Raw genomic sequence first — 22449 nt, 5'->3', positions numbered from 1 at the left:
ATAAGAAAAATACTTTCTTTTTATTATCTGTGAAAGAATGAATGTACAAATCGTAACAGAATGTAACCAGAGAACTCTAGACACAGCTAGACATAATTCTTTCCAACGAAGACTTACAATGTCTCGTTTTTCTCACAACAAACAACATAACGAATGCTATTTACAACTCAAGCTTATATATGACAATCTAATTCACTCGCACGTGTCTCCCTCCTCGTCCGCACGTGCTGCAAATCCTCTGTTCTTCCTTCTAGTATACACTTTAATAGGCTTATCAATACCCCCCCCTCCTTCGAAATGAAGCTTGTCCTCAAGCGCCAAACTCGGAAACTGCTTCTTCAATTCTTTGAATAGTTCCCAAGAATTCTCACACTCTGGTAGACTCTTCCAACGAACCAAAGCTTCCAACGTTCCATTAGCATTGTATCGGGTTTCCAACACCTCCTCTGGCTCAAGAATTATCTCCTCTGCTTAATTGAAAAGATCAGGAGGTGAAATAACCTGATGGTGCTCTCCTAACACTTTCTTGAGTTGAGATACGTGAAACACCGGGTGAATCTTTGAGCCATCCGGAAGCTTAAGACGATAAGCTGCTTTCCCAATTCTCTCCAATATCTCATATGGACCGAAGTATTTAGCTGCTAGTTTTTGACAAGCCCTCTTGGTTACTGACTGTTGCCTGTACGGTCGTAGCTTCAGGAAAACCCATGTTCCCACGTCAAACTCCACGTCCCTTCGGTGCTTATCTGCGTTGTTTTTCATCAGCTGATGTGCATGCGTAAGATGCTTCTTAATCTAAGAAAGCATTAGATCACGTTCCTTCATCATCTGTTCTAACTCCAAGATCTTAGTTGACTGTTCCTCAAAACGCAAATAGCCGGAGGATCCCTCCCATACAAGATACGAAATGGTGTTGCTTTCAACGATGTGTGATAAGAAGAGTTGTACCACAGCTCAGCCCACGACAGATATTGGTGCCACGTCTTAGGGTGTGCTGACGCAAAACATCTCAGGTACGTTTCTAGACTCCGGTTCAACACCTCTGTTTGACCATCGGTTTGTGGGTAAAACGCCGTGCTATATTTGAGTTTGGTACCTGAAAGTTTGAAAGCATCTTTCCAAAATTTGCTTAAGAATGTGCTTCCCCTGTCCGATACGATGGTAGCTGGATAACTGTGAAGTTTCACCACCTCTTTCACAAACAATTTGGCAACATTCGCGGCTTCAAAAGGATGTTTCAGACTCAGGAAGTGACCGTATTTACTCAGTCTATCCACGATGACCAAAATGACATTTTTTCCCTGTAATGTCGGTAAACCTTCGATAAAGTCCATTGTAATGTCTTCCCATACGTTTTGTGGTATTGGTAAAGGTTGTAAAAGGCCCGCAGGAGACAATGTAGAATACTTGTGTCTCTGGCAAGTTTCACACTCTGCTACAAACTTTTGTGTATCGTTAAACAGACCATCCCAATGAAACGATTGTTGTACCCTCTTAACCGTTTTTAATACCCCTGAGTGACCACCAACCACACCGCTATGACACTCCTCCAAAATTAAAGGGATTGAACTTGAGTTCTTTGGGATGACCAATCTGTTTTTAAACCACAGCCTGCCCTCCCTCACTGAAAACTTCTTATTCTCATTTTTCTTCTCCAAACATGTTTGAATCTCCTTCTGTATCTTCTCATCCTTGTCAATCGCCTCATATATATCCTGGAGTTGGAGAGCTGATGGAATAGTCAGAGCCATTAATAACTGAGATAGTAACACGCCCTGGGGTTGCACCATTCTCGATAATCCATCAGATGCTTTGTTCTCTACACCAGGTTTATATGATATCTTGAAATCATAGTTCAAAAGGTTAATGAGCCATTTCTGATAATCCATGGTTACTTCTCTCTGCTCCAGTAGAAATTTTAAGTTTTTCTGATCAGTGTGAACTACGAAATGTCTGCCAAAGAGATAGTGCTTCCACTTCTGAACCGATAACACAATAGCCATAAGTTCTCTTTCATACACTAGCTTCAATTGTTCTTTAGCAGTCAATCCGTGGCTAAAATATGCGATTGGCTTTCTGCTTTGCATCAATATTGCACCCAATCCAAACCCTGATGCATCTGCCTCTACTACAAAGGTTTCTTCAAATTTTGGCAGTGATAAAACAGGAGTTGTGGACATAGCAAGTTTGAGTTTGTCGAAAGCCTTATGTGCTTCCGGAGTCCACTCGAAGCTATCTTTCCTCAATAAATTGGTTAGAGGTTTTGCCAAAACTCCATAACCTCTGATAAAACGCATGTAATATCCTGTGAGCCCCAGAAACCCTTTCAATTCTTTAACTGACTTTGGTGTGACCCATCTTGTCATCGCCTGTGTTTTAACTGGGTCAGTAGATACCCCTTCTCTAGAGATGATATGACCCAAATATTCAATCTGCTTCTGAGCAAAAGAACACTTTTTTTTATTCGCAAACAGTCTACTCTCCCTTAAGATCTGCATCACGACTTTCAGGTGTTCCTGGTGTTCTTCGAGTGAGTTGCTATAGACCAATATATCATCAAAGAATACCAAAACAAATCTCCGTAGATATGGCCTAAAAATTTCATTCATTAGAGACTGGAAAGTTGCTGGAGCATTCGTTAGTCTAAAAGACATGACTAAGAATTCGTATTGGCCATCGTGAGTCTTGAAAGCAGTCTTTTCAATATCTTGTTCCCTCATTATGATCTGATGGTAGCCTGCTCGAAGGTCTAGTTTTGAAAACACAATGGCTCCATTTAACTCATCCAAGAGCTGATCTATCATGGGAATTGGAAACTTATTAGGCTTTGTCACCCTGTTTAATGCTCTATAATCAATGCAAAACCTCCAACTATTGTCCTTCTTCTTCACTAGCAACACTAGACTTGAGAAAGGACTGTGACTGGGTCTGATGATTCTCGAATCTAACATCTCCTTGACCATCTTCTCCATGATCTCTTTCTGCGCATGAGGGTACTTATAAGGTCTCACACTAATGGTGTTATGCCCTGGCAGTAAAGTGATTGCATGTTCTCTTCCTCTAAGTGGCGGTAATCCGGAAGGAACCTCAAATACATCTTCAAACGAGTTTAAAACCGCTTGGGTCCCCATATCGAGTTGATCAATAGACGGTTGAATCAACTGATGATTATACAATGCCAGTTCTACACCCTTCTTCTGAATTTTGTATCCACTCGATAACAACTTTAATGACATTTTTGAGATGAGTAGGTCAGATTCTCCTCTTATAGATACCATCTGACCATTGTGGATAAAAGACATCTCATTCTTCTCCCAATTAACTCCGCAATCTTCCAATGTTCTCAGCCAATAAACTCCAAGGATGACATTAATCTGTCCCAACTCCAATACAATAAAATCTGTTGTAAACTCCAAATTTTGAACAGAGAAGGTAACTTTCTCACAAACTCCTAACCCATTCACCACTATACCCGTTCCTAAAGTCACATTCAGGTTAGGGTCTTCTCTACACTTCAGCTTCAACTTCTTTGCAGCAGCAGGTGATATGTAATTTTGTGTTGCACTGCTGTCTAGCATGATCACAATGTTGTCTTTACCCACTGATCCTCTCACTTTAGTAGTTGAGGGTCCAGATATTCCCCTGAAGGATTGAAAGGATAACGACATGCATTCGCCCATACGTTCTGCAAACACTTCTTCTTCTCAGTTATCATCCAAAACTTCTACCTCAAACCCATTAAACACCGTCATTACTCTCAACTCTCTGTTTGGACATTTATGATCCTTTGACCAAGGCCCATCACATTTGAAACAAAGTCCTTTTCTTCTCTTCTCATCTAACTCTGCATTGGTGTTGTGTTTTCTTGGCCGTTGATCAATTCTTGGCATTGGTTTTTCCAAGGGTTGTACTGTATCAGCGGCAATGGTCTTTATCTTCCAAGAATTAGTATTGTACTGAGAGTTTCCTCTATAATCCTGATTATATGACTCCTTATTCTCCTTATTAGCCAACAACAACTCCTTCTTAACCACTCTCCGCATAATACTTGACTCCATCGCTCTAGCTTCAGCCACCATTTCTGGCAAATTGCGAGGCTTTTGCATATGCACCAGTTCCTGTATTTCTTGAGTCAAACCGTTGATGAATATGCCTTCTAACTTCTGTTCATCAAGGCCCGATACTTGGGAATATAAATCCTCAAACCTCTGGATGTAATCTGCTATTGAACATGTTTGTTGTATACAAAAGAGACTTTGGCTTGGACCTCTTATCTTCAAGTTCCCGAAATGCAACATCAAGGCTGACTTAAACTGCGTCCAACAGTCGAACTGCCTTGTGTTTACCACCCAGTTGTACCAACTTAAAGCTTCTCTGCTAAGACTCACTGACACCAAAGCTAATTTCTCTTCGTCGTTATAACCTCCCAAACAAAAAAATTGCTCAACCCGAGCAACCCAGCCATACACTCCAGCTCCATCAAATACAGCCATTTCTACATTCTTCACCAAGTTCTCACGTAACCCTGGCCTAATATTGCTACGGCATGGTTCCAAGGGTGAAAAACGTACCTGGTTATTGTTATCTTGGTGTCGTGATGGAACCGATTGACTTGAGCCACCCACTTCGCGAACCGTCACAATTCCAGGTAAATAACTCAAGACGAGATCCAGCTTCCTTCCAAGATCTTCCAATTTCTGATCGCGAATCCTCAATTCGTTTCCCAAAGATTCGATCTTTGACCCCATTTGTGAACCTATCGTTTCAATTCGATCCTTCATCTTGCTTCCAAAGCTTCGCACCTCGCCCAATTTATCATAGACGTCAGCTAAAGACGCGTCATGTTGTTCCTCCTCCGAGAGTTCTCGCACCGGTGATAACCCAATTGATGTAACCATCGTCGTTTCTTGATTCTTCGATTCTTCCCACAAATCCCCAATTTGAAACCCTAATTTCCTGCGATAACTTCGATCTCGATCACGAACGCACCATTTGATAAGAAAAAGACTCTCTTTTTATTATCTGTGAAAGAATGAATGTACAAATCCTAACAGAATGTAACCAGAGAACTCTAGACGCAGCTAGACATAATTCTCTCCAACAAAGACTCACAATGTCTCGTTTTTCTCACAACAAACAACATAACGAATGCTATTTACAACTCAAGCTTATATATGACAATCTAATTTACTCGCACGTGTCTCCTTCCTCGTCCGCACGTGCTGCAAATCCTCTGTTCTTCCTTCTGGTATACACTTGCATAGGCTTATCATCTTCTTCTCAAGACTTTCATGAAAAATGCAAAATGTCTTACTACTTTTCTGGTGCGATTATTATTATTTTTTTGGTGCAATGCAAAATGTCTTACTACTTTTCGTGATAAGATTTCACTTAAATGCAAAATGGGGACTTGATAAGGATTATTACATAAAAAGGCAACTTGCAATTAGCAAGCATATCCATACATACAGTAAAACCTCTATAAATTAATAAAGTCGGGACCATGAAATTTTATTAATTTATAGAGGTTTTAATTTATCGATAAATTAAGAATTATTAATTTATAGAGAGATTTTTCTAATTAGGTAAAAAAATATTAAAAATAAGATTTAATCTTTATAACTAATATTTTTATAAAATCAATTACAATGAAACTAACAATTATCATGTTTTGAAGATAGCACTCAAAAATTTTTATATAGTAAAAATATTGAAAATAAATTCCAATAAAAATTAATGTGTATATATATACATATATTATATAATTTTATATAATTATTAATTTATATTATTGATGGGACCATATATTTATAAAGAAGTTTCAAAAAAAATATTATTTTATTATATTATCGAATAATGTCCAAAATTACATTAGTCCCAACTTGGGACCGGAGAAATTTATTAATTTATAGATATTATTAATTTAAAGAGTATTAATTTGTAGAGGTTCTATTGTACTTTACTTAATTTACGAGTCAACTTTACGGTTATCTTTTGAGTCAATGAATTAAGTCAGTTAACAAAAGCACTTACTCTTTTCGCAAAAATAAAAAGACTTTGAGGGGGTATTCAATTTGTTTTTTTTAAGATTTCATAGGATTTTAATATTTTAGAATTTTGAAAGATTTTAGGAGATTTAATTGTGTTTTAGAGTTTTTCTATTAAAAAAAAAGGAAAATGAAATGTGATTCTATGAAATTCTATAAGATTTTATTAGTAAAATTTGTGATTTTAAAATATTTAAACACAAAAAAAGAAAAAAAGAAAAAAATTCTATACAATCGCTTATATGTGTTTGTGAAGGTGCAAGAGATGAAGGACATAACTTCAAAGAGAGATTCCAGGTTGATTTGGGCTGCGAATGAATTGATGAACTTACCACTACCAGCTTCCTATTAATCCAACCCAACGTTGAGTTTCCTATGAGATCAGAGAAAGAAAAAAAAATTCAGATCACATATAAGTTGCAGAAACGTAGATGGGAGATAAAAATCAAACAAAGTTGAATAAAACTTGTGAATATAGTAGAGTTGATGGCGTTCGTGAAGAAATTAAAACATTACTATATTCACAGCTAGAGATCATTATCAATTTCAATCTTGGATTAAACAAAAGATTCAATCTTCGGATTAAACAAAGGCTACAAAGCTATTAAACAAATCGATAAAAAAATTTGTGACCCAAATTATACTGAACTAGTAATAACGCAAAGAGAGGTTCATTGTTCGATTTTGGATTAAACAAAGCTATAAAATTATTTGCAACCCAAATTATACTGAACTAGTATAAATCCCCAAATCGGAGGATTTGGATAATATAGGAATCGGAGGATTGTACAGAGGACAGGTGGATAAGAAGCTGGTCATCGGTGGTGATTAGAGTTGTCGGATCGATGGAAGAGTTTATCTATGTGTTGTATTGACTGTTTTTTTTTATGAAATCCTTTAAAATTCTATCTCAGGAGATATGATTTGTTAATCATATTTTTCAACTAAAAAAAACAAAAGTCTTGTAGAATCATTCAAAGTAACATTTTTTAAAAAATTGTGATATTTTGAATAACAGTAGATTTTAAGTAAGTTTTGTAAATCATTGATTGAATAACAAGAGATTGTAAATTATTTTAAATGATTTATATAGTTTCCAAATTGAATAACATAGAATTTTAGAAATTTTTTAAAAATCATCAATTGAATAACAAGTTATTTTAAGAATACTCTAAAATCTCCTAAAATACAAGTTTAATACCTCCTCCGAAAGCCGTATTAAATCTTCTAAATTAAAAATTACTTTAATTTATGCAATTCTTCTTACTTTCAGTCTTGTTAATTTCTCATTCCTACTTAAATTAATTTGTCTACCACTCTACGTCTCTTACCATTACTTACCTTTTATATACTATTTCTTCTCTTTCAAAATATAAAATATAAAATATAAAATATAAAATATAAAATATAAAATATAAAATATAAAATTTGAAAGTAGATTTAGATTTTGTTTAGAAATTTTTTTTATTTGGAAGCTTTTTTCTATTCATAAAATTGCAAAATATTAATTAATATAGTCACAAAATTGGTTTTGATTTATTATTTTTTCATATATTATTTTTTTAATGTGAAAAGCAAAAAAGGCATTTATTTCAGCACGGTTAAGACCCGGCCCAATTACAATTGCAACGTGTTACAACAAAGGTACTACTGTACGTGGTTCCCTTCCACTCATCTGAAAAATCCAAAAAAAAAAAAAACGAAAACAAAAAAAAACACAGAGAGGTCGCTGCAAAATTCCAAATATCTTTCTCTCTCTCTCGATCCGATCCAAGTTTTTGAGATGTCTACGTTCAGCGGCGATGAAACTGCTCCGTTCTTCGGCTTCCTTGGCGCTGCAGCCGCTCTCGTCTTCTCCTGTAAGCATTTTGCTTCTCTTTCTCAATTCGTTATCAAATTCCGTTTAATCTGAGCATGTTCCTGTTTACTGGAAACCATTATGAGATTCAGATGATTTCTCTCTAGTTACAGACCTATATGTATGAGATCGTTGGCCTAATTGATTGATGGATTAGTGATTCTTAGCGGTTCGATCAAATTATGATTCAAACAAATGAACAATGCTATTGCATCATCATCTGTGTAATGTGTAAGAATGTGTAACATAGTCCTCCTATATGGCTCTCAATTCTGAGGAAATTAACTTTTTTAGATCAGAATCTGGATTTAGGTATTGATTTGTTTACATTCCCTGAAACTTGGAGGGATCGTATTTGGTTGTAGCCTGAAATTTCATTGGATTGGGTTTATATTATAGGTATGGGAGCTGCTTATGGGACAGCCAAGAGTGGTGTTGGTGTGGCTTCTATGGGAGTGATGAGACCTGAATTGGTTATGAAGTCTATTGTCCCTGTGGTTATGGCTGGTGTTTTGGGTATTTATGGACTCATTATTGCTGTTATCATCAGTACCGGTATCAATCCCAAGGCTAAGTCTTATTACCTCTTTGATGGCTATGCACACCTTTCCTCTGGTCTTGCTTGTGGTCTTGCTGGTCTCTCAGCTGGTATGGCCATTGGTATTGTCGGAGATGCGGGCGTTAGGTTTTTTTCTCTTGCAGCTATAATCCTTTTTGTATTGAATGTTTGAATTAATGTGGTATCTTGACTTGTCTGGTTTTGAAATTTCTCTCAGGGCAAATGCTCAACAGCCTAAACTCTTTGTCGGGATGATTCTTATCCTCATCTTTGCAGAAGCACTTGCTCTTTACGGCCTCATTGTAGGCATTATCTTATCTTCTCGAGCTGGTCAGTCCAGAGCAGAATGAGGAACAAATACCAATTGTCAAAAATTTCCAGCTACTTGCTTATCGATCAACTTATTTGTGCGGTATGTAGCCTCGGGAACCAATACTTCGTGGATTCTTGGAACTTTGTTTGTGAAGCAGATCTGCCACCTCTCTTTCCTCGGTTGGTGGTTGCTTGAGTGTAGGATGTTTTTTGTTTGGTTCGGTAATAAAAGAGATCGGCATTTGTTTTGTATTCTTGTATCGTCCACATTTGTCTTGATGAACTTGATAATATTTTGTTTGTAAAGATGTTTGCTTCTGATACCTCTAGAATGTTATGATATTCATCTTTTGGTGTCTCCCGATTTTGTCTTGAGATAGCTTTTTCAGTATAAACAAATGGATGACCAGATCTTCTACTGTTTTGGGCAAGTAATCTCCCAGCCAAAGTTAGAGCATAATATATCTATACTATTAAAGCAGAAGTACTCTCTAGAGTAAAAATGGACCATGAATTGGTTTTGATAGGTTTTTCATTAAAAATGATTAGAGAATCACAAAATTTAATCTAATTAACCTATAGTTTTGATTTCTTTAAATGACGAAAATGCCTTCGGTCGATCACTTAAAAAATTGCCGGGTCGGGACGCGAATCCTTACATATCCGACTACAGAAGGAAAAAAACCCGCGGATCTGTTTGTACTTCAGAATAATATTTTTCGGATCCAGTATATTATTTCATTCAAGATTAGTTATTTAAGATCCCAAACAGAGTTATTCGTTATAGGCAAACACTCTGATTTCATTTTCCTTTAAGGTATTTAAATGAAAACCATAAATTTTAATTACCAAAAATTCGGATATTTCCTTAATTATCGAGATTGATCTTAACAGATAATCTTTTAAAAGGAATATTTAGTGATTCAGTTAAAATCTTTAAAAACGAATATTCAAGTTACCAAATCTGACTAAATTGCTTGATTTCCGATATTATAATATTTCCTTAACAAAACTATAGTAATTAATTGTGAGTAGTATAGATAGAAAGAATTAAAAACGCAGAAATTATATATATGTAAAGTTGTAAACTAATTTACAGAAAAAGTGTACTGTATATCCCACATCGACTAAATATTTTGGAATATGGTTCATAATCACTATAAATATGTGACTAAAATGTTTAGAGTATAAATGAGCAGGAAGCTTGATTTATCAGGTATCCAAATTTAATAGTTTAATTTGGTTCTATATTTGAAAATATTTAAACTTTTAAAAAGTAAACATATTATAATATATTATAATATATTTACGTTTTTTAAAAAGTTTAAGATATTATAAATATTTAAATTTTTATAGAATGTTTAAATTATTATAAATATTTGAACTCCGTCGAAAGTTTAAAATATTATAATATATTTAAAATCTATAAAATATTTAAGTAATATTAATATTTTAATTCTTAAAAATTTAAAATATAAAATTTTTTTGAGTTAAATCCGTTAAAACATGTGTTTTTATCAAACTATAAATTAAGCCATGGAAGCAGAGTGTGTCTATCCTCTTACAAAACTACTATCCGATATTGCGGAGTGTCTATTCTCTTACAAAACTACGTACTATCTACTATTGTGGTGTGTCTGTTTCCGTGAAAAACTACATTTTACAAACTACTTACTCTATTAGGATTTCTAATTTACTGTATAACCCCAAATATACAAATAAACACTATATAAATAAAGAAAATAAATCAAAATAAAAAACTATATTACAAAAATACAAATTACAAAAAAAAATAACTAACAAAATATATAATCCGGTGCTGTAGCACGGGTATCACCTAGTTATTCAGTATAGTCGAATCTGAGTTAGGGTAAGGGCAGAGTTCCACTCCAATACAAAACGGAAGAAGACTTTAATATAGCTCTTGACAACTGCTACCACTTCAACCACAATGAGTAATCTCCAATTATGGGAATACGATGCCTTCTTATCTCTTATCACTTTATGAATCCGAATCAATGCAACCCCACACCACTTTTGGAAAGATGGTTGGAGAGGAAACAGAGGTGAAACGGTTTCACTCTATCAATGAAAAAAGCTTTCAAAAGACACTCTTCAGTTTCAAAAACAAGTACATATCTCCGTAACAGAAATAAAGCAATTGTAAGCACTATGAGCACCCAAGATATCATACACCATATTTACATTAAAGTATCGCCGACAACTTTGTCACGAATATATCTTCCCGTTCTAGCTACCCTTGTGTTTAATGATTGAACTGAGAAATCTAGAAAATTTCCAAAGACCATTTAAGACAGGAACTGGGGGATACTCTCTGTGATCACTCTTAAAAATTGTATCCTTGATCGATCGATCCTACACAAGAGCATGCCATGACGACGAAGGAGACGATGAGTGTTAGAAAGAAACAATAGTGGTTCTCCATTGTTTCTTTCATGTGACATACAACAACCATGTCTATGTGATTTTTTTCTCTACCGTTATTTTGTGATGTTTATAGATCTCTGTTGATGGATAAAGATTTAAGGTTCCTGTCAAAACAAAGTATGAAGGATTCTTTTGTGGTCTAATTTGTCATTTTGAATGTCTTTTATGCTCGGGATTTATTGAGAAGATGATTTTATGAGAAATGCTCTACTCGACAGGTGTTTTGTGAAAGGATAGCGATTACTAAAATAGAATCTTCTTACCAGTTCAAGAATATCATCATCAAAGATAAGAAATTTGCATTCAAGGGAGAGTTAAAAGGTGCAAAGTAAAAGGAGAATCCAATACTGATACATGCCACTATAAACCAAGGATGCAATTCAAACTGAGTACTGGATCATAACAAAAAGACGAGATTTCCAAAATGTGGAGACCTGCCCTTTTCACATTCTTTCTTCAGACCTCATTTCTTCTCACCACCATTCTCAAGCTCCTTCCTTAACTGACGCGAGAAGTCGTCACTGACATCATCATCATCCCAGTCATCTTCCCACTGTTGGCTAACTTCCTTCACTTCCTCTTTCTCCAGCCAATCTGCCAAACATAAGAAAATATCCATTACATATTTGACTTGAGACCATAAAAAATGACGCTTAAGTAGGTCCATTCAACATCAGAATTACGCAACTCATACAAAAACAATAGAGACTTCCTTTATCAGTTCTTTCAATACAACTATTAGTTAAATCTGAAGACTCAACTAAAACTCAGAACCTGATCATCAAGTAACACAAGACATAGTGCAGAATCAAAAGGAATCCCGAAACCAAAATCAAAATAGCCGTAGCCTCAGCTAAATTCTAGAGGATCCAAACTCTCTCCAAGCTACTCAAAGCCCCCAAAAAATTCCCAATTCCCAATTCCCAATTAATACTAAACCTAATAACCAATTAGTAGCTGATAGAACTGGTCTTTTATCAGTAGAGTTTATGAGAGATTGTAGCTTCATCATCATAGCATAATCATATACATCAAACAGATTTGTTTTCACAATCAGAACTACTAAACTTCATAACAGTAGCGAACCATCTTTTATCAATTACAACTATTAGGTTAAATCTGAGGACTTGCAAAGCATAATCTGTTCAAATCAAAACTTGATCAAAAGAAATCGTAGCCATATGAAGCTTTACATCTAACACCAAAACCTAATCACCAATCAATTCCTAACTACATCCATAAATTTCAAAATCAAAGAAGCAGCGAGTGAAAATAAAATAAAACTTCACCTTCGTTGATTTCGAATTCCTCGAACTCATCGTCGTCCTCGAACAGATCCACCTTGACAACTTCAGCAGTCGCCGCCTTCGGTTCTGTCGCCATAGTTACAGATGTGTAAAGCAACCAAACAGATCGAGAAACCTAAGAAGAAGAAGATGATCACGAAACTCGATTAAGAAATTTCCAAGTAATTTAATAGCGAAAGCGTTGAATTGATAAAGATGAAAACCCTAACCTTTCTGAGAGCTTTGATGAGAGCGTATGCGAGCGAACTTGTATTGTGCTGTTTTGTTAATAGAAGAAGCTTATGTATAGTTATCGAACCGGTTATACCGAGTTTTCCTTTATTTATTTATTTTTGTCATTTTTTTTTTTTTTGACTTCACCGAGTTTTCCTTTATGTGATTTGTAAATTCGTAAAATTTTGAAGAATTTCTGTATTTTTTAATTATTGAAAATTAGATGATTTTAGATAGGTTATTGAATTATTACAAAAAAATAGATATTTAACATTTTTATAAATGATGATACTAGATATTAATTTTGGTAATTTATATTATTTTATAATATTATTAAAAACAAGAAAAAAAAAACAATTCATTTACACCGACTATTTTCATGCTCAGACAAAGTAACAACGCGCCATGAATCATATTATTAGTCTTCATGATGACCATGGTAGATGGTCGACGGAGGAGGACGATATCCAACGTACTACGGTATCTTATTTTCAAAGTTTATTTACTTCTTTGGACCGATTGGATTTTGAAGAGACACTAAGTATAAATTGAGATTGATCACACTTGTCCGTACAACCTTGTCCGTATAAGTCTCATCGGGCCGTCCGTACGATCTTAGTCGGGCCGTCCGTACGATCAAGCCATTTGGAAGAGAGAAGCCCGCTTAGTGTCCCACAAGTCTCATGAAGAATCAAAGTCTCTAGATCCTTCTATTCCAACCGTTAGAGATGCAAGCAAGTGGGAGAAGTAGAAGTCACATGTGTTGTTAAGAAAGAGACATGTCCCTTTCATGTCTTAATTACATTTAGAATCTTGTATAGGAATATTCCATTAGTTCACATGTCTATATGTAGTTTGTAACCATGTTCTATTTTGAGTAAGAAGTTCTTTTCTTCTTCTATACTTCTCTCTTACACTCTCTCTTTCTCGCAACCATACTCAACGACATTCAAACTCTTTTGTTCCATACTTGAATCTTCTTATACTTCTTTACTTCTAAACTTACACTAAGTGAGGTTCAGACATTGATTTCTGGGGAGTCTAATGTCTTTTTAACATAACCTGTTACAGAGAATGAGATTAAAGAAACGCTTTTTATGATGCATTCGGACAAGGTTCTAGGTTCGAACGGCATGATAGTCCTGTTCTTTCAGAAGGTGTGGGGTAATATTAAGTCATGGTGAACTCTTTTCTAGAGGATGGTGCTTTTGATAAAAAATTGAATATGACAAATATTTGTCTGATTCCTAAAGTGGATCCACTAGGAATGATGGATTTAAGGTCCATAAGTTTGTGTAATGTTGGGTATATAATTATTTCAAAGGTCTTATGTCAAAGACTTCGCACTGGCACCGTGTTGTCGTCTTTGGTCTCGAGAACACAAACGGCCTTTGTTGAGGGGCGTTTAATTTCTAATAATATCTTGATTGCACAGCAAATGTTTCATTGGCTTCGTACTAACTCCTCTTGTAAGGGGGAAGTTTTATGGCTATCAAAACGCATATGAGTAAAGCATATGATAGAGTGGAGTGGCCATTCATTGAACACTTGTTATGCAAGTTTGGTTTTTGTGAAAATTGGATATCTTGGATTATGTGGTGTGTTATGTCGGTCCAATATAAAATTTTAATTAACGGTCAACCCTGCAACTTAATAATACCCCACCGAGGCTTTGACAAGACAATCCCTTATCACCTTACCTTTTTATTCTCCGCACGAAAGTATTGATGGAAATTTTCGGAAGGCGGAGGCGGCAAAGCTTATTACCGAAATAAAAGGTGTCTACAGCATGTCCTGCGATATCACAGTTTTTATTTGCGGATGATAGTCTTTTTTTTCGGGCCACAAAGGAACAATGTGAGGTTGTTCTAGGTATTCTTAAACGATACGAACGGGTTTCCGGCCAATAGATCAATTTTCAGAAATCATCTGTTCGATTTGGTCATACAATTGATAATGCTCTCAAAGAGAATTTAAAAGGAATGTTGGGGATTATGAATCTGGGTGGTATGAGTTCCTACTTGGGTATACCTGAGAGTTTTGGCGGCTCTAAAACAAAGATTTTCTCTTTTGTCCAAGAAATTTTGCAAACAAGGGTTAATGGGTAGTCTGCTAGACTGTTATTGAAGGGCGGGAAGGAGGTTATGATTAAGTCGGTGGCTTCGGCAGTTCCTACTTATGTTATGTCATTTTTCCGTCTTCTGAAGATGGTAACACGCAAATTAACCAGTGCGATCTCTAATTTTTGGTGGAGTTCTTCTAGGCAATCACGGGGGCTACATTGGGTGGCGTGTGATAAATTGTGTTGTAGTAAGGGAGACGGGGAGTTGGGTTTTCGATGCTTGGATGACTGTAATACCGATTTGTTAGCTTTTAGCACAAATGGAGGATATGGGTGAAACTGTGCAGGGTGTCTTAGATATATCCCATGGAAGAGGGGGTGACCGGGTGTTAGGTCGACATAACACGAGTTATTCGTGTTTTGTAGATGGTTCTTGAAAAGCGACTGATCCATTTGCAGGTAGAGGTTGGTATTGTTCTCCACCGGCGGGGGAGGCTCTAACAATGGGGGCTGGCAATCTAATGAAGCCTTACTCCGCTAAATGTCGAGGTTGAAACACTAGTCTGGGCGATGAGATATATGAGTGGGATGGACAATAAGGATATCGTTTTTCTTATAGACTGCTCCAATTTGGTGAAGATAGTGTCTTCGCCCTTCGAGTGTCCATTGTTCAAGCCTTATTTGGACGAGATTCAGCTTGATAAGAAGAAGTTTACCTCTTTTGCTTTGGTGTTAATTCCCCATACTCAGAATGGCAATGCAGACAAAATGATCCGACGTGTTCGGTTTGAACCGCGTTTGATTACCTATGTAAACAATGTTCTCTCACATTGGCTTGTTTGAAGCAATCTAGTTTTTGTTGTAAAAAAAACAAATTATTTTATAGTATAGAAGAAAAGAAGACGGAGACAAAAATTTGTTTTCAACCATAACCATATCACTCACGAATGATGAAATATCTAAGGTTGTTTTTTTTAAGACAAATTTTTTTTTTTGGATGCTGAGAAATATTATATTTAAAAAATTCAAAATTTTAAGGATTTCACATTGAAAAAAATTATATAAACTTTTCAATTTTCTTCCAACTGGTGGTAACAAATTATATTTTTACTATTTTCACCACCATTATCATATTTTGCTATTATTATTTTTTTTTTCATTTTTGCAGCTTACAATATTGTGTTTGACAAAATTTTGAATGCAAAACCTTGGCAAGTGTCATACGAATTCTGATTATCCGCTCTCTGGTCAAATGCACTAAACATCAAAGGATAACATATTGCGTAATAAAGTAACAATTATTTATTTTTGGAATAAAAATGTTCTCAATTTAAAATAAGTGGATGAGGAGGAGTGTTAAGATTTTTAGATGACAACGCACATCAACGTAAGGCTATCACACGAACACGATGCTTAGTATTCTTTACTAAATGGAGAGTAACAAAACATAATCAGAATGTTTGTGGAGTTTTTCCACAGTTGTAATATTTTTGTAACCCTGCAGTACTTTCACTGTTGTTATATATAAAAGAAGACTTTCTGGAAAAAAAAAAATGTTTACTTCACGATTCTCTTTTGCTGAACAAAATTAACATGCAAAAATAGTAGTATATCTTAATTCTTATTGTCAAGTATATAGTGTGCATCAATAGGAATATATTAAAGGTGAGGATTATCTTTGAATATTAAATAATAATTACGATTTTATCTTTAATGTTAGACATAAGTACATAACACATGTCACTAGATATTCGTTCTGCATATGTTTAGGTGTCAGGATGAGTACATATTTGATGTGAATTTCACATATCCAGTATAAATTAAACCTACCTGGTCAAATTCATTATGTATAATTTAACATAATAATAAATATTCTGTTAATTATTTTATGTTTATTAAAATAAAACATGTAGCAAAAATAAGTAATATATAACCATATTACAAGATCATCTCGTAATTTCACAAAAAGAAATATCTAAAAAATATCTAAATTCTCTTTTCTCTTTTTTATCTGGTTTTTCGACCGTTGCTTCTTTCACCGTTTTTTTCTGCCGTTTCACCGCTGCAGCCCCAATTCCTTCTGGGTTTAAGAACTTCTTTCTTGGATTGTTCATCTGAGCAGAGCCATCACCGGAGATTTCAATTTTTTCAGTCCGGTTTCAGTAAATTTTCCTCTGTGTTACAATTAGTAAGTCTACTCTGCATGTATGGATTCGGATAAGGATTTTCAGTTGGATAGGTGCCTTCAGGAAATGACAATTGAAGAAAAAGAAGATCATCCTGTAGTCATCTCTGATCAACCTAAATTCAGCTCTTCTGCAAGAAATCAACGAAGCCTTCTCGGTAGGTTTTTAAATCCTGATTATCAAAAGATGTCCAAGTGGATTATAGAGATGCCCAGGATTTGGCGCTTGTATGATCGGATTAAAGGGGTGGCTTTATCAAGGGATCGGTTTCAATTTATCTTTAAATATGAAGAAGATATGGATGCGATTCTGAAAACAGGAGTTTGGACGCAAGATGATTGGGGAGTGGTCATGGAAAAATGGGTTGAAAATCCTCCCCCGGATTACTTGAAGTTTCTTCCGGTATGGATTAGGATGCGTAATATCCCGGTAAATCACTATATGAAAGATACTATCTCAACGATTGCTGAATCGGAAGGTCGTATCCTTGATTTCCCTTTTGATGATGAGGAAACACAAAGCAATGATTATGTTAGGGTCAGGGTTCTACTAGACATCTCCAAGAAAATTAGAAATTCAAAGGAGCTACAGCTACCAAATGGATCAATGGTTGCTGTTGGAATTGATTATGAAAGAATTAGAAAGCGTTGTTTTCACTGTCAAAGGATGACGCATGAGAGATCTCACTGCCCTTTTCTTATACAACCGATTGGTGAAAGCTCTGTTCCTCCCAATATAGATATTGCAAACAACAAGGTTTTGGAACCTCTGGGCACACTTGGTAATTCCCCTTCAGTTCAGGCATCAGTTGATCCAAGAACCAATCTTGACCCTCAAATCTTGGTGATAAATAACTCTGCAAATCTGCCTATGGAGTCGGATCCAGGTACATCTCTCTTTAGCCCTTTATCTACCTTTCACAGAGGTAGTTTAGTGGCTAGTTCTTCAAAGTCTTCCCCTCCAGTTGTAGTTACTTGTAAAAGGCCAAGGTCTAGTTTAAAGAACTCAAAGGATCGAAAAGGAAAAAATAAGAAAATTATCCTAGGGTCTTTAGTGATTGTCTCAGAAGCTGCTCCACTGACCTCAGAACAATTCAAAAGACAGGAAGAGATCAAGCTTTCTCAGCTGCATCCAATCACGGTAGTTCCTAGTGAACTGCCGCTGAATTAGTAAGGCGTCCTTAGCTGGAATTGCCAAGGGCTGAGGAACCCTTGGACAATTACAAACCTCAGGGAAATGAGAAAAGAACATTTCCCTGATATACTTTTCCTCATGGAGACGAAGACATGGAGCCTTATATTAAAAAAGTTAAAGGGTGGTTAGGATATCATCATCTTAGAACAGTGGAACCTTTAGGTCTCAGTGGTGGTCTAGCAATTTTTTTGGGATGAGACCTTAGAGGTTGACTTCCTTTTTGTGGATAAAAATCTTGTAGATATGAAAATTTCTTCAAGAACAAAGTCTTGGTTTCTTTCTAGTGTTTATTAGTGCTGGGCACGGGACGGGTACCCTTGAATTTTCTCAGACCCTTTACTCGTCCCGACCCTAACGGGTAATAGAAAAATTTTACTCATACTCGACCCTTAAATAACGGGTACTCGGAAAAACGGGTACCCGGTAAAAAATAGTTGACCCTTTAAATACCCGACCCTTTATTATTACCCGGAAAAACGAGTACCCGATAAAAAAATTGTCAATAATCGCAATAATAATTTTATATTCTGAAACTCGAAAAAGAAAAATTCATAAATTTATGCAATATATAGTTCCAAAAATTATAAAATTATAAATTTTGAAAATAAAAATAATATATTAATTCATTTAGGCTAAGTTGAACTTAGGTTTTAACTTTAACTCTATAAATTAATAATAAATAATAATAATAATACCAAATATTAACGGGTATTTACGGGTCGAGTAGCAAAACGGGTAAAGGGCCGAGTAACGGGACGGGTATTGAAAACTAAACTAATACCCTATACTCGTCCCTTACTCACGGGTAATATAATTATAATACCCTTTACTCGACCCTAAAGCTGCGGGTACCCTTCTTTTCGAGACGGGTACGAGCCGAGTAACAGGTCGAGTACGGGTAACGGGTATTAGTGCCCAGGCCTAGTGTTTATGGAAACCCAGATACTAGCTTGCGACCTTTTGTTTGGGATAAAATCATCAGTATTGGTATGTTAAGGACAGATGCATGGTGTATGGTAGGGGATTTTAATGCTATTCTGTCTAATGATGAAAAGAAGGGTGGGCCTTTGCGTGATCTAAGTTCATTCCATCTGTTTAGAACTATGCTGAAAACTTGTGACATGACAGAGATTGGTAGTTCAGGCAATGGTTTTACTTGGGGGGGGGGGGGGGTGTTAGAAATAAGCAGTGGATTCAGTGCAAATTGGATAGAGGTTTTGGTAATCCTGCTTGGTTCTCTAGTTTCCCGAATGTTCACCAATGGTTCCTTGAAAAGTTGGGGTCTGATCATAAACCTGTCTTGATCAAATTTAGCAGTGAGAAGCCTTTATACCTTCGAAAGTTTTGGTTTGATAAACGTTGGGCTGATGACCCCTCCTTCTTAGCGGTTATCCAGAAAGCATGGCATAAAGATAGCACTGATAGTGAATCTTCTTTACTAACAAGGGTCAACAAGTGCAGCAAAGACATTAGTGTTTGGAAAATGAAGTTTTGGTCAAGTTCGCAGAATCGAATTAAAAGACTAAGACAGGAATTGTCTGCTCAGCTTGACTTTCGCAATCCCTGCTTTCAAAAGCCATGAAAAATGGCTCCTTGATGGAGATAGAAACACGAAGTTTTTTCAAGCATCGGTTAAATCTGTCAGAGTGAAAAATGCACTACCTTACCTCGTAGATGAAACAGGAGAAGATCATTGTTTAGACGGTAGGAAAAGTGAGATTGCAGTGAATTACTTCATAGATCTCTTCAAGTCTTCCCAACCACTACAGACTCCGATACACTTAAGAAATTTCCAGCCTCGAGTCACGGAGAATATAAACCAAGATTTTCTAAACAGGTAACTATTGATGAGATTAGGCATGCTGTCTTCTCCATTAAAAGTGAAAGTGCTCCAGGACCTGATGGTCTTACAGGCTTTTTCTTCAAAAAGTACTGGTCGGTTATAAAAGATCAAGTGATTTCTGAGGTGTTATTGTTTTTTGCCACTGGCTGTATGCCCAAGAACTGGAATCATACTCACTTATGTTTAATACCAAAAGTCAAAGCTCCTACCAAGATGTCTGATCTTAGGCTGATTAGTCTCTGTGCAGTGATCTATAAGATAGTTTCGAAAATCCTGGTCAACAGATTGAAGAAACATCTACCTTCCATAGTGTCTCCAACCCAGGCTGCCTTTGTTGCAGAAAGATCTATTTTAGATAATGTTCTGATCGCTCATGAGGTTGTCCATAGTCTCCATACTCATCCAGTCTTCTCTCAGTCTGCTATGTTGATTAAAACAGACATGTCTAAAGCGTATGATAGACTCGAATGGAATTTTCTACAAGAAATGCTTCCAGCCTTAGGATTTCAAAACAGCTGGATAACATGGATAATGGGTTGTGTAACTTCTGTGAGTTATTCTGTGATCATAAATGGACAGGCTTTTGGTGATTTCAAACCCCATAGAGGCATTCGTCAAGGTGACCCTCTTTCTCCCTTTCTTTTTGTCTTGTGCACAGAAGCCTTGATCCATCTCTTCAAACAAGCAGAAAGTGAAGGTAAAATCTCTGGAATACAATTCCATCCCTCTGGGCCAGCAATAACTCATTTATTATTTGCTGATGATAGTCTCTTCATCTGCAAAATGAATAAAGAGCAATGTGATGAGGTGATGAATTTTTTAGAGACATATGAATCGATGTCTGGACAAGTGATAAACAAACAGAAATCGGCTATCACCTTTGGAACCAAAACAGATAAAAACTTATGGAATTGGATCAAGCTGCGAACATAAATTGAGCTAGAAGGAGGCACTGGGAAGTATTTGGGGCTTCCGGAGTGTGTAAGTGGATCGAAGAAACAATTATTAGGCTTCATAAATGATAGACTTCAATCAAGATTAACAGGATGGTATGCAAAGAATTTATCACAGGGAGGTAAAGACGTATTACTCAAATCTGTAGCTATGGCCTTACCTGTATATGCGATGTCGTGTTTCAAGCTCCCAAAAGGAACCATTACTAAACTGATTTCAGTAATGATGAACTATTGGTGGAGTAATTCTCAGTCTCAGAATAAGATTCATTGGATAAGCTATGATCAGCTAACCCTTCCCAAGGCTTTAGGAGGTTTAGGCTTCAAAGATTTAGCAATTTTCAACCAGTCTCTTCTTGCAAATCAGGCTTGGCGCCTTCTACATGATCCGGATTGTCTGTTTTCAAGATTCTTCAAGAGCAGATATTTTGTTTCATCCTCGTACTTATCAGCTCCAACAGGTAAAAGACCATCCTATGCTTGGAGGAGCCTGCAGTTTGGTAAAAATCTGCTTAGCAAAGGTCTCAAGAGAATCATAGGAAATGGAGATAGCACTTTTGTCTGGATAGACAACTGGTTATATGAATCTTCACCAAAAAGACCTTTGGGTATTCATTCTCTCATGAACATCAATCTCAAGGTGGCTGATCTTTTTAATCGTTTGACTGGAGAGTGGGATGACAATCTCTTAAGATCTTTGTTTCATCATTCTGAGATTAATCTCATTAAAGCCATTAAGCCTAGAATAGGTTCTTCGGATGCTTATTGTTGGGGGGAAACAAAAAATGGCCTTTACTCTGCTAAATCTAGGTATGATCTGATGTATCGACAGGTGCATAAAATAAGACTAAAAGAGGAGAATGCTTTGCCATCGAGAAATCCTGTCTTTCAAGCTGTATGGGAGGTACAAACAGTACCTAAAATTAAACTCTTTCTATGGAAAGCTCTCAAAGGTGCTCTGCCAGTTTTTGATAGATTACGTTCTAAAGGGCTCAGAGTTTTTGATGGTTGTATGTTTTGTGATGAGGATTGTGAGTCAATTAACCACATATTATTTCTCTGTCCTTTTGCAAGACAGGTATGGGCATTATCTAATGTACCATTGCTAGTGTTGGGTTTTGGAAATGCAATATTCGCAAATTTGCATTATCTCCTTAGTTTAAAACGATGTGTCCCTCTCCCTGATGATTTTAAATCGGACTTTGCTTGGATCCTGTGGTACTTGTGGAAAAATAGGAATTCATTTCTCTTTAATGGATATCATCAAGAGTCTAATTTGTTAGCGCAGAAAGCTGGGGAAGCGACCAAAGAGTGGAATGTGGCACAATCTTTAAACCTGAATGGCACTCTGACATCACCTTTGCAGGCAACAACTTGGCAACCTCCCTTCAGAAATGAAGTTAAATGCAATATTGGTTTCTCTTGGCACAGAAAGTTAGCTCTCTCTGGTGCGTCTTGGGTTGTAAG

General features: G+C 36.1%; 3 protein-coding genes across 3 annotated transcripts; 2 read left to right on the top strand and 1 right to left on the bottom strand.

The window, feature by feature from the left end:
* Nucleotides 1–7649: 7649 nt before the first annotated feature.
* On the top strand, nt 7650–9134 carry LOC104747447 (V-type proton ATPase subunit c1). Its single transcript, XM_010469080.2, has 3 exons — nt 7650–7906; nt 8305–8590; nt 8682–9134. The coding sequence occupies exons 1-3, from the start codon at nt 7831–7833 to the stop codon at nt 8812–8814; spliced, it is 495 nt and encodes a 164-aa protein (XP_010467382.1). The 5' UTR covers nt 7650–7830; the 3' UTR covers nt 8815–9134.
* A 2364-nt stretch (nt 9135–11498) lies between these two features.
* LOC104747446 (protein DELETION OF SUV3 SUPPRESSOR 1(I)-like) lies at nt 11499–12787 on the bottom strand. Its single transcript, XM_010469079.3, has 3 exons — nt 12741–12787; nt 12514–12646; nt 11499–11818 (listed from the first exon to the last, which is right to left on the bottom strand). Exons 2-3 carry the CDS (start codon nt 12605–12607, stop codon nt 11688–11690), a joined length of 225 nt encoding a protein of 74 aa, XP_010467381.1. The 5' UTR covers nt 12608–12646; nt 12741–12787; the 3' UTR covers nt 11499–11687.
* Nucleotides 12788–17013: 4226 nt separating this feature from the next.
* Nucleotides 17014–18162, top strand: LOC147927163 (uncharacterized). Its single transcript, XM_087487334.1, has one exon. It carries the CDS (start codon nt 17014–17016, stop codon nt 18160–18162), a length of 1149 nt encoding a protein of 382 aa, XP_087343460.1.
* Nucleotides 18163–22449: the final 4287 nt, after the last annotated feature.

The sequence above is a fragment of the Camelina sativa genome, chromosome 15 (genome assembly GCF_030686135.1).
Source record: "Camelina sativa cultivar CO46 ecotype springtype chromosome 15, ASM3068613v1".
In the NCBI taxonomy this organism is placed as follows: domain Eukaryota; kingdom Viridiplantae; phylum Streptophyta; class Magnoliopsida; order Brassicales; family Brassicaceae; genus Camelina; species Camelina sativa.
The sequence above is the reverse complement of the archived record's forward strand: the minus strand, read 5'-3'. Positions and strand labels throughout refer to the sequence as shown.

What these genes read in the sequence shown, in the direction of transcription:
- LOC104747446 (XM_010469079.3), bottom strand. Translation starts at nt 12,607, where the DNA reads ATGGCGACAGAACCGAAGGCGGCGACTGCTGAAGTTGTCAAGGTGGAT. An exon ending in GGAATTCGAAATCAACGAAG is followed by an intron (nt 11,819 to 12,513) that starts GTGAAGTTTTAT and finishes TATGTTTGGCAG; the next exon opens with ATTGGCTGGAGAAAGAGGAA.
- LOC147927163 (XM_087487334.1), top strand. Translation starts at nt 17,014, where the DNA reads ATGGATTCGGATAAGGATTTTCAGTTGGATAGGTGCCTTCAGGAAATG.
- LOC104747447 (XM_010469080.2), top strand. Translation starts at nt 7,831, where the DNA reads ATGTCTACGTTCAGCGGCGATGAAACTGCTCCGTTCTTCGGCTTCCTT. An exon ending in AGCCGCTCTCGTCTTCTCCT is followed by an intron (nt 7,907 to 8,304) that starts GTAAGCATTTTG and finishes TTTATATTATAG; the next exon opens with GTATGGGAGCTGCTTATGGG. An exon ending in GTCGGAGATGCGGGCGTTAG is followed by an intron (nt 8,591 to 8,681) that starts GTTTTTTTCTCT and finishes AATTTCTCTCAG; the next exon opens with GGCAAATGCTCAACAGCCTA.